At 32.3% G+C, this 13,121-nt stretch overlaps 1 protein-coding gene and 1 pseudogene across 1 annotated transcript; one reads left to right on the top strand and one right to left on the bottom strand.

The window, feature by feature from the left end:
• The first annotated feature begins 1,806 nt into the window (after positions 1–1,806).
• Positions 1,807–4,720, top strand: LOC123207137 (amino acid permease 3-like). The gene is made up of 6 exons (XM_044624407.1): positions 1,807–1,870; positions 1,954–2,190; positions 2,303–2,396; positions 2,533–2,741; positions 2,859–2,998; positions 3,824–4,720. The coding sequence occupies exons 1-6, from the start codon at positions 1,807–1,809 to the stop codon at positions 4,583–4,585; spliced, it is 1,506 nt and encodes a 501-aa protein (XP_044480342.1). The 3' UTR covers positions 4,586–4,720.
• Positions 4,721–9,465: 4,745 nt separating this feature from the next.
• LOC123207141 lies at positions 9,466–13,049 on the bottom strand (annotated as a pseudogene).
• Between the last annotated feature and the right edge of the window lie 72 nt (positions 13,050–13,121).

The raw sequence follows: 13,121 nt of genomic DNA, 5'->3' as shown, positions 1-13,121 counted from the left end.
CTAAGTTATGATGATAAAAGTGTAGCTATTGAGTTTATTGGCCTTTGATGGAAAAATCCAGTAAATTATTATAAAAAATGTGAGGCCCCCTTTCCAAGGCATCGCGATTATTCCTCCATCAAAAGATCATCATTTGGGAGGCATATGGGGAAGGAAAATCAATTTTACATAATTGATAATCGATCAGGCTAAGAGATGGTTTAACATTGGCCAAGGGGTACAAGGTTTGTCTAATTCTCCACCTATTGATATTTGATATTCGATAATCTCAAGGCATGAAAATCAATAATAAATATTGAATTTGATGTTGATTAAATACACAAATATGTGATTGAGAATCTGTGTAGTTTAATCATAAAATACTATCATTAACACTCAAATTAATACTAGTAATAAGTTTATATATAATCGCTTGATCCCATTATTCTAAAAGTATAATTAATTTTTTTTTTCATATTAATTACTCGTTATAATTATCATATGATTTCAAATTTTGCAAAATTTGCTCTAAGTTCTATTTCCCTTTCCCGGAGACCTACAATATTCACCTTGGGTTCATAACACTGTATCCATGCAATTAAACTTTACAGAGATTTTATCCTGATGAAACTGCCGATATCATACTGTTCATTTGCATACATTAACAATCAAAGTTGTAGATAGTTTTTTTTTTTTTAAATTAACTCCGGTTAATTTCATCGAAAAAAAATGAAAATAATTAATTAATCAAGAACAACAGAGCGTCACCTTTGAAAAAAAAAAATCTCAATTACTTGAAGAAATTCGTATTACAAGTCAACATTAAATTTTCCATTGAACAGCTAAAGAAAACGGTGCTTTTAATACTGCTTCAAAATCTTAAGGGGCGTTTGGTTTGGGTAATGTTTGATTACTAAAATAGAAAGATTACCTTGAAGATAGATTACTTAGAAGATTACTGGGTATAAATGATTACTATGTTTGATAAAATTTGATAGGTATAAATAATTATTGTGTTTGGTTAAAGGTAATAAAAGATTATTAGTAAATTATTTTACTTAAATGCCCTTGAATATAATTATTTTTAAATATTTTTTATATTATTTGTCATATTAATTAAAAATAAATTTATTTTTACCTCAAAAAATTAATAAATAATAATTTTTCTTTAATAAACTCAAGATTACCCCAGTAATCTTTAAATACCTAAGGTGAAAGTGGTAATCAGATTACCACCTATATTACCTGTCACGTCAGCATTGGTAATAGAAGATTACTGTAATATTTTATTACTGACAAACCAAACAAGAGAATAAAAAATAGATTACCAAGGTAATCTTAAAATCCTTTAACCAAATGCACCTTAGGGTGGAAATTTTTATCCCAATTACCATCTATGTACTAGAATTTATAATCTAGTTAATTACACAGATTTGATGATCAATGCACCATTACATAAGGCTTTAGCGTAATTTCCTTTCACTCGTGGAAAGTAAGATTCCAAAACACCACCCTTCCCTTCACCATGAGCCTATTTAAAGAAGTCATAGTCACTTCTAATTCCTTAAGAGCGGATCGAGTTTCCAGAGCTGTAGAGAGACATTATATACAAACAAGAAAGGGTGGACATATATAAGGTACTTTTCTTAAAGCTTGTCTTTAATTTCATTTACGGTACTGAACAGACTTTGAGATTATATAATTTAGCACTACAGTCGTTTCCAATGATGGGGGACCAAACTGAACAGACTTTAATTTCATTTACGGTACTGAACAGACTTTTCCCTTTTTTTTTTTTTTTGTTGTGTTTCTGTTGTACTTATAAAGATGGGTGACCAAACTGCTAATCAGAGTCAAGTTTCCAATGATGGTGGAAGCCTCAAGCCAACTGGTAACTTTCTTTCTTAAAACAAATTTATTTAAGCCATTAAAAGTATATTTTTTTCTGTTAATAATATTATGTTTCCTAACTAGGAACCGCCCTGTGGGCTGCCACTGCTCACATAGTAACGGCTCTTATAGGATCTGGAGTTTTGTCATTGGCTTGGGCCACAGCTCAGCTTGGATGGATTTTTGGACCGATTGTCATGCTCTTGTTCTCTCTTGTCACTTGCTACACTTTTACTCTTTTCGCTGATGCAATTTCTTCTGAGGGACCTGCCGCCACGAAAAAATACGAGACTTACATGGAAATTTTCCAAGACAAGCTTGGTAAATTTTTTTCACTTCGGTAAATATATTAACAAATTGACAGACTTTATTTTAATATTAAGCAAAGTCATGACATTTGATATCTTATTTTTTATGTTTTTACTTTTCTCAGGTCCTATTAGGTTCAAGATAAGTGAAGTTGTTTATTACATAAGCCTTTTTGGAGTTGCCATTGGCTACACTACAGAATCATCTGCATGCTTGAAGTGAGTTCTATATTTTAATTTTCTCTGTATGTATCTTCGGAAAGAACTTCAAATATAAGAATTTGAACATAGCTTTTTCTTTTATATATATATACATGCTAATGACTAATAAGTCCACTAATTTTTTGTGAATCAGTGCTATCCAATGGTCAAAATGGTTTCACAGTGGTGGTGACTACCATATGAACCGCATCTTATGTGTGGTTACTTTTGGAGTAATACAAATGTTTTTCTCTCAAATTTATGAATTTGGAAAATTAAGGTCGATTACAGTATTCGTAACTGCGGTCACATCCTTTGCCTACTCAATGATTGGTCTTGGTCTTAGTGTCGCTAAAGTTGCAGGTAATTACATATAGGTTCATATATCAATATTTTGTTACATATTTCAACTGAGTCGAAATTCATTTCAGTTTAAGCACATCTGACTAGGGTTTTTTGTTTTTTCTCTTGATTTACCAGTAACTGGGAAATTCATGGGAAGTCCAACTGGTATAAGCATTGGCACTGTTACTGAGACCCAAAAGATATGGAGGACTTTCCATGCAGTTGGGGTTATCGCATATGCATATTCTTACTTCATCATCTTGATTGAAATACATGTAATATCTTATCCCTTCTTTTTTTATATTACCAAAAGAGAAAGAAAAAAGGTATATAAATGCATGTATAATAAAATTATGTATATATATTTTAAATATACAAAATAAGTATATAAATCATATAATTAGATGATTTTGAATTAAAAATAAAATATTATTTAATTATATGATGACATATCATGACAAAATCCATCCCGACCCGCTAATCCCATAACCTCTGGAAACATGGTCATGAGCTTAAAAGGGCAAAATGTATTCTGTATTTCTGTTTGAAAGTTTCTATACCATATAATAAATGATATTAAACTAAGTGCTATTATATGGTGTATAAACTTTCAAACAGAAATACAGAATGCATTTCGCCCTTCTAAACCCATGACTATATTTCCAGAGGTTATGGGATTAATGGGTCAGGATGGATCCTGTAATATCATCTGTATACCAATTTTGTGTACTCAAAATATGTATATATAGTGTTGCTCCATGCATGTATATTTGGATTTTTACACTGTAAGAAAAAGAAAATATTGCATACCTCTGCACATATTTATCATATTTCAAGTTTTAACCTTTAATGAATCTCATTTAAAATTGAATTTCTAAATTTAATCAAAATAATTTAATATATATACGGATTTCTTTCATGACACATGTTGTCCAAAACTAATGACGTCAATAAAATTCTTTCAATTATTGATGCATGGCTTCAAGTACTTTATTGACATTAATAATAATTATACCATTAGCATCATATAATCTCCATACCAAATTTTTTTCCTAAATAATCTATGTAGTGAACTAAATTAACAACTTGTGTGATTACAGAGCTCGATCAATTCTCCAACCTTAGACGGGAAGACATTGAAGAAGGCATCAGTAATAAGTGTTGTATTAACAACTTTAATCTACATGCTCTGTGGTTGCTTTGGATACGCTGCTTTTGGAGACTTATCACCTGAAAATCTCGTCACTGGTTTAGGATTTGATAAACCATTTTGGCTTCTAGAGATTGCCAAAGTAGCCATAGTTATTCACCTCATTGGAGCATACCAAGTTTACAGCCAACCCCTCTTCAAATTCATTGAAAATAAAGCTTCTCTTAAATTCAATGAAAAAGAAGCTTCTACTACATCCAATGAAAAAGAAGCTTCTACTACTAAAGGGAATCAAAACCCAAGCCCTGGATTGAGGATAGACAAACAAAAATTGGTTCGCTTGGTTTGGAGGACGATTTTTGTGGCTATAACCAGTTTCATGTCAATGCTCCTTCCATCCTTCAACGATGGGGTTGGTCTCATTGGAGCCTTGGGGTTTTGGCAATTCACAGTCTACTTTCCTGTTGAGATATACATAAAGGAAAAGGAAAACGAAAACGAAAACGAAAACGAAAAGGAAAGGGAAAAGGAAAAGGAAAAGGAGAAGGAAAAGGAAAAGGAAAAGGAAATAGGGAAATGGCGTAAAAAGTGGATTTGGCTCCAAATCCTAAGTTTTACCTGCTTCATTATTAGCATTACTGCTGCTATAGGCTCTATTGCAGGATTTGTTCTTAACCTCAAAACTTCTAACCCTTTCAAGTTCGCTAACTAATCGTCATTCATCACACTTCTGCGACGACATGTAATCAATATAGTCTTTCATATTTTGTTAACTATAGCAGATGAAAATTCGTACACTAATCTCTATCTAGTGAACACAATGTTAGGGCGTTGCATGACGAACCAATTTACCCCAAATATTTTCTTCTATTTGATTGAAATATTTTTATACTGTTGATTTTTTTGCCTTTTTTTTTTTTTTTCTTAATTGGTGGTGGTGGCGGCCGCGACTATGTTTCTTCATCAAAATATTAATTTTCCTTCTTATCAAAAAAACCAAAAAGATTAAATTCTTTTGAGTTATCTTCTATTTTGATACAATCAAACTATGTATATCTATTTTGGATATAAAAATATATACATATTTATATATATCATCACATGGTTATATGATTTTGAATTAAAGATAAAATAATACTCAATAATATGATAATACATATGAATGTGTATATAATTATAAACCTAAAGTAGATACACATAGTATTATTCATTTTGATATTAATTTGAAGAAATAAATATAATAATTAACAAAATATTAAAAAGAATTGAAAACAAAATAATTTGGAAAGTTGAGAGATAGATTAAGTAAGCTTCGCTTGGCATGAGAGTTCATTGAGAGGTTGACAGAGTTGAGTCGGACATTGATAGAATTAAGAGACACACAAAAGAAATAGATTTTCTTTGCTTTTTATTTTCGTTCATTTTCTTAGTATATATACTTCCTTGAATCCCAAATAATTAAACAGAATTTAAGTTGATCTTATGAAAACAGGCTACCCATCCAATGTGGAAAGACAAACATATGCAAACCATATGTGTGATTCAGATGAGCTTGTAAATATTAGCACTATCTATATTCTACACAATCTTCTCCAAAGCAGAAATGATTTTCTGCTTCATAATCTTTCCTGTTCCCTCTATTCTCTTAATATCTCTGAAAAATGTCCATGTAATTTGTTCTACAAAGTTTAATGTATTGCACCAAATAGGAAATCACCAGATTTTTTATGAATCTTCAAACTTTTTAACAAATTCATTCAAAAGTTGCATTATCCTATCCCCTAATGCTTCTGGCACTCCACATGGCTTTTCCCTGATGGAAAGTGTTACTAATAGGTGAAACAAAAGGATTCTCCAAATATTCCTCCAATATTATATTGAAGAAGCAAATAGAGATGCCTTAACTTCCAATCAACCAAAGACGGTTCAAAATACCCAATAACAATATTCCCACCCTCTTTCTTCCATCCAACCCCTCCTTTCTAATAATTTGATTCATCCTAATCCTTATTATGAGTATTCAAAATTATCCAATAACCGAATCAAAATGATTTTTTAACCAAAAATCGAATAAAAAAATAAATTATTTAAAAGATCCGTTTAGATACTTATTCAAAAATATAAAAATACAGTTTTTTTAGTTCGATTATCAATTTGTCTAATTGAATAAAATATTAAACATATATTCAAAAAAACTGAAAAAAAAGGGATAGTTTTTTGAAATTTGGTTTAAAACTGGTTAACCAAAAATTCAGTTTAGTTAATTAGTATTTTTAGTTTGGTTCACAATAGGTTAATTTTTAAATCGGTTCAAGTTCGATTTATGATTTTCTTAAAACAAAAAATTCGGTTCAATTCAAAAAATTGACAAACCAGTTCAGTTAACCGGTTATGAACAACCCTAAATTTTGTATCATTCAATTACCAAATATTATCACATGGAATATTATTCAAATCAATAAAAATTAACTAAGTCAAATATTATCTTATAAATTAAAATCTAAAACAATTTTCATAAAATCTATATAAAAATTATATCAGTTAATATTTTTTTTTCTAATTAATATCATCCTAATATCCCCTCTCATCTTTACATGTTCATCTTTATTTTTATCATTTTGATAATAATTAATTAAGGTAATACTTTATTGATTTGAATAATATTTGATAATCGAACAATAATGATTCGGACGAGATTAGATTATTATAATGGAGGTGTTCGATGGAAGAAAGGGGGAGGGAATATTGTCTTTTGGTATTTTAGGCAAACCTTGGCTAATAGGAAGCTTCCAACCTTTGGGAGGAGTTGATTGATATCTTTTGTTATCCACACTTTTATCTTTTAATATTAATAATATTGTGTTAGGTTCTTAACAAATTGCTATCAAAACAGTGGGATCAAGGCAATAATTAAAATGATGGAAATGATGGATTTAAGGCAATGAAAGGATGTTTGAAAAACATGGAATGAGATAGTGAAGAGGGAGGTGATTGCAGAGGAATACGGTGAGATCAAAATTCAATCACTATCGTTGTTGCCTAAGGAGAAAGCTATAAAAAGAGATATGTTGATAAGGAAGATAATGAGATTAAGGCTGGTTATGAAATTCTTGGTGTATTCTCGAAGGTGTATGATGTTGAATTTGACAAGATAAAAATTACAAGGTTAAGATTCGAGACATAAGCGATAGTGCTTGAGATGAACAATGTCATAGTAGTGTGTTTATGACAATAGTAAACAAGAAGGGGTTGATTTTGATTACTAGTGGCAACAATTAAACTAATGACAAAGTTGGTAACATTTTTTTAATTGGGTAGGAAGACATAAGAAAATTCAAAATGAATGAAAAAAAAAAATCAAAAAACAAAAATAAAAAAGATTTTCCAATTTTTTCCACTTTAAAGACGATGTGAGTTTTAAAGAGGCTTATAATGTTAAAATTGGATAAGAATTGGGAAATTAATTAAAATAGACAGTCAGTTTGTGGCGTAAACATTTTTCGGCAAGAATTCTTACGTTTTACCTTTTTAAGCAAATCATATTTTTTATTCCAAAAATACCCCTCTTCTAATTTCTCAGCTTTTACAATAGTTTTCACAACATTAATCTCTTATATTTTAGATGATACGCATTAAACTTAATTTTTCTGTAATGAATAATATCTACAGATGAAAAACAGATTAATTTTTTATATAATAATTTATTCTTATATACATTTATATAATTACAAAATGATAGATATACCAAGCGTTTTCTCAAAACGTGCGTTTTTTTCGAGCGGATGCGAGAATATGCAAAATGATGCGTGAAAGGGTGTAGGTGTGTGGAAGGGTGCGGAAGTTTGGAAAAGGTGTGGGAAGGGTTGCGGGTGTGTGAAGGGGTGCGACAATTTGGAAAGGGTACGTGAAGGGGTATGGGTGCATGGAAATGTGCGACAAATTTGAAAATAGTGCGTGAAGGGGTATGGGTGCGTGGAAGGATGCGACAAATTTGGAAAGGGTGTGTGAAGAGGTGCGGGTGCGTGAAAGGGTGTGGCAATTTGAAAAGGTTGCGGGTGCATATATATATATATATATATATATAATATATATATATATATATATATATATATATATATATATATATATATATATATATTTGCATTTCCCACACCCTTTTATATTTATATAAAGGGGTCTTGCACCCTTCCACGCACCTACACCCGTTCCTGCACTCTTTCCAAATTTGTCACACCCTTTCACGCACCCATTCTCGCACCCCTTCAAGCACCCTTTCCAAATTTGCTGCACCCTTCCATGCACCCGCACCCTTTCACGCACTTGCATTTGTTCCCACACCCATTCACTCACACTTTCCAAATTGTCACACCTTTTCACACACTCGTAACCCTTCTCGCACCCTTTCCAAATTTTTGCACCTTTTCACACATCATTCGCACATTTTCGCACCAGTTCAGAAAAAATGCACCATTTAATGCGTATCGTCTGAAATAAAAATAAATTATTATATAAAAATCAATTATTTCACACATTTTCCCATCATTTTGCAATTGTATAAATGTATATAAAAATCAATTATTATATAAAAAATTAATCTGTTTTTCATCTATAAATATTATTAATTACACAAAAATTAAGTTTAATACGTATTGTCTGAAATATAAGATATTAATGTTGTGAAAGCTACTATAAAAGTTGAGAAATTAGAAGAGAGGTTTTTTTGGAATGAAAATTATGATTTATTTAAAAAAGTAAAAACTAAGAATTCTTGTTGAAAAATGTTTACGCGACAAATTTACTGCTTATTTTAATTAATTTCTCATAAGAATTAGATTATAATTATAATATCATTATTAATTAATTAATAAAGAAAATATTTGGCATTTGATTATGACAAAATATTTAAAATTATAATAAAATATATTATTTGGATAATATTTGAATTTGAATATAAAAATAATAAATAGAGGTGATTAGATTGAAAAAGCGGCAAAATATTATTATTTGGGTTTTTTTTAATAACCTTTGACTGATAGGGAAAGGAAACTTTGAGAAGAGTTGATACCTTTTATTTTCAAACATATTAATAATATTGTGTTCAGTCCTCAACACCATGCAACCCAGAAATAAGAGAGGGATAACTGTGAATTTGATAAATATGTATATGTGTATATATATATATATATATATATGAGAGCTTGATCACTTTCCATGGTAAAATGTCCAGGCATTTTCCATTCCACAATCAGGTTCGATGAAAAACCAATTAAACTCCCTTGAAAGACAACACTCACATTTGTTGCCATTTGCAGAGTGATGCAACTTTTAGATATAATTTTTTGGGTGTAATGTACATTTTTGCATTTTGATTATCTAAATGCTTGGTTCTAATTAATATTCCTGCAACGTGTGACAATCCTTAATCCAAAGTTCAATATGTAAGAGCATAAATAGGATGTTTCAGTGAACTGCATATGTATAATGCTTAGCATTCTATCTTAATCATCTATGAAGTCATAAATTGTAGAAATCAAACTAAATGACCAAATCTCATATCCTCGTAGACATGATGCTATTAAACACTGCATAGGATTCTATCACCTAAGCTCCATACTTTATGATGCTAATAAGAAATTATGTTCCATCACAGATTGGCACATGCAAATTTTCTCCATAGCTGAGCAAAATAACTTAGACAGACTATTACAGGACCACCTTGAAAGTTTTAAATGTTTTATTTACATGTAGTGTCAGCTGTTCATATGCCCATAAAGCATAAACAGATCAAACCTGGATCAAACATGTTTCAAAGAATCCAACAACTTTATTGATCCATGTTCATGAGCTACAACAGTAAGAGACAACACAGAGTACACATTTCCTATACTCACTTTCTCCAGAACTGTCGACAGACTATGATCATTTAGACTCTACGATTGGATGCTTCCATCACAACTCCCGCTATAAAGAACCCCACTGCATACTGCTAGTGTGGAAACTACAGATTTGTGACCACTCATTGTGCATGATAGCATGCCATCCTGTAAAAGACAATACAAAATAGATTATGCAAAACATTTGGAAAAGATGAAGTTGTAATTGGAGTAGATCATGCAATGAAAAAAACATTACCAGTAATGACCATGCTTTAATTTTCTTATCTCCACTGCCAGTATATTGATACTTCCCTGAAATAGCCAAGGCATGAATACCACTGTAACGTCAATCCTTTGGTTCATTCCATTTCTTTATTGGTTCTTGCCCAAAAGGGAGACTAGTGCTCCATATAAATATACCACCTCCATAATCACCACTTATGCAAAATGGTTGTTCTTCATCCACACAAACTACTGCCATTACTTCTTGCTCATGACATTTGAATGTATGTACATGAGAAAAGTCCTGCACATTGAAGGTATTTGCTGAAAACAGATAACAGAAATATAAACCTCAACCAAGTAAACAAATAAAAACAAAAAAGAAGAGAAAACTTTACTTTCTGTCATATCGTACCAATCAAATTACAAATACAGAAGTGGATCTATTTATGCATTCACGATAAATAGATAAGAATCGTGATGTTATGATATATCGAATGAGAGTGGGAGAAAACTCATCTAACTTTTCATTATTATTCAATGTTTTATAAATTGAATGTATATATGTTGGAAACAAGAACAAGCTACCGGCCACAAAAATGCCAGCCACCTAAAGTACAAAACAGCTATGCTCCCATGCAAAACTAGCCTGCCTACTTTGCCTATTTCCATCATACAATAATCAACATGACAAAACCATTCTTTAAGAAAATTCATCTTAAGAAGTATAAATACTCATACAAAAGGTGTTAAAAGCAGTGAATGAGGTTCCCATACGAAATATAGCACTAAGGACACTTACAATGATTGTTGATTTCACATTGCATAACTGCAATGACCATACATGGACAGATTTATCAAATGATGAGCCAAACAAGAACCCCCGTATAACAGGAAATATACATGCATTCAGAAAAAAGTGGCCAAAGTCTGCAAGCTTCAAAACAATATTCTTTAATAAAATGTGTAGCAACAACTTGAGCTTCAAGAAGTCATGCTCTGTAGACTCGTTATCAACCAGGCAGAGTAATGATGAAAACAGGGAAAAAGACCAAAAAAAAACCTTCACCGGAGCAACTGTATTTTGATATAAAATGGCACATTACATGGGTGGTAAGGAAAATATTTAGCTCAGGTAAGCAAGATCAAACATCAAAGAACTTCCACTCTGAGGTGGTCATTAAAAAAGATGGCTCTAGATTGGCTGATCATAGATAATCAAGCTTATGTGTTGCATTAGAAACAGTTTCGAAGGTTATAAATAAAGATAAAACTAAGGAGGAGAATGACCTCAGACTCATAAGACTAGGCTTGCCAGGTTCCTCCGTGGTTTGGATGGGAGAGTTTCCTTCACCTTTTCATAGTCATGATGAAGGATTGTCTACACAATAACTGCATGTGCAAATGTTTGGAAACTGAATAGAATGAATAGTTGACAACAACAAAAGACGCCTATCCCAAGGATATCACCATATTCTCAATTCTAAGCAACCTAGCAACTAAAATATGCAACACAGGAAGAACTTTAATTGAGATAACATTATTTTTGCAATGAAAGAGAATTGACTGAAATCCATACCTCCAACTGCTAATCCAGTGACATAATCAAGATGGCTCTGCATATCTTTAAACTTGACATTTCCCTCCGTTAGCCCTTCAACTAAATCTTTGGAAACTCCTGTCTCCCTAGTTTGATCAATAGCAGTGCCACAGCACTTCTCCACATCCAGCAACCTGTATTTCACCTCTGTTGATAATCTTCCCTTGTGTAGCCAACACAATTATCCAGGGACTAGACAATGACCTTGATTCTCCAACTTTACCGCCTCATTGCATTTAAACATTTTATCAAATGCACACTGAATAATCAGCTTCCTCATGCACCTCACAAATCAGTCAAAAGAAGACAATTCCCTAGAACAAAATTCAAAAATTGACAAAACAACTGCTGTAAAAAACACAAATTCTGAACCAATCTTAGTGTCCAACAAAGGACTTACTATCTCCATCCAACCCATGTACCTCCCCAAACTATTATTTTCATCTGCTTTTGTGCTAACAAAAAATATATTATTAACCGGCTCTTCACTCACTGAATTCTGATTTTTTTTTCCAATTAAGAGTCCAAGCAGAATATAAGCTAACAACCAGACATCTGAGCCATAGCCAACTGAATGTCTGCTCTCCCCAAATTTTAGCTCAATTCCCTCTTTCTTCAACAACTGAACAACAGCTCAGCACTTAGAAACACATTGCTTTTCAACAAATCACTCAAAAGAACTTTCGTTTCTTTATCTCCAGTCCTTCTACCACTACATCCTACATGCACAACACTTTTAACAACCTTCCTTCCTCTCACTATAATATCACTCAAATCAACATAAGCAAGTCCAAAATCATAAACACTAAAGCAATAGAAACCTAAGAAACCCAAAATTAATCCTTGTTGATTAAGAAAAATCAATGCTTCACAAATTTCCGTACCCATCATTGCTAAACCAAACAATCCGTTGTTATAGACACCATCTTGATCTATCAAAGTCCCCAACGATACCAACAAACTCTTATTTAGTCTCTCGCAAACTAAGCGCAAAGACTCATCTTCCAATCAGCCCACAAGCCCAAAACTCTACATAACTTACTCACTTTACAAGAAACTCTCAAAATGAAACTCAATTCATCTCTTTCTTCCTCTCTCATACCACTCAACCACTTGATCACTCTCACAGCATAACAACAAAGAACACATAATCATCGTCAGACAACAAAGAACCAACCTTAACAAGACTCACCATTTGACTTTGACTTGAACAACCGAAACACAAACCATCGCCTTCTCCAGACTTCTATGCAACCAAAACGGCATTGTGGGAGAGAATATACTGTTTCTGGAGAGGGTCGAACTCATAAGACCAAGAACGAGGGATGAAGTCCAAGTGTGGGTACTTGAGTGGGAGGTTCAACAGGCAGCTCTTGCAGATGTGTGGCCGCACGTGAGTAAGAGTGGAATTGCGTACTCGCTGTCAATGATTGTAAGCACACCGGACACTCGGGCACTTCCATCTCTAGCTGAGATGGGGGGAGGAGTGTACCAGTAAAAGGCGTTACAGACTATAAAACGACATCGTTGCATGAGCGACAGCAAATGGT

This window comes from Mangifera indica, unplaced genomic scaffold (assembly GCF_011075055.1).
Source record: "Mangifera indica cultivar Alphonso unplaced genomic scaffold, CATAS_Mindica_2.1 Un_0061, whole genome shotgun sequence".
NCBI lineage: Eukaryota > Viridiplantae > Streptophyta > Magnoliopsida > Sapindales > Anacardiaceae > Mangifera > Mangifera indica.
Note: the sequence above shows the minus strand (reverse complement) of the source record. Positions and strands in the feature narration are given on the sequence as shown.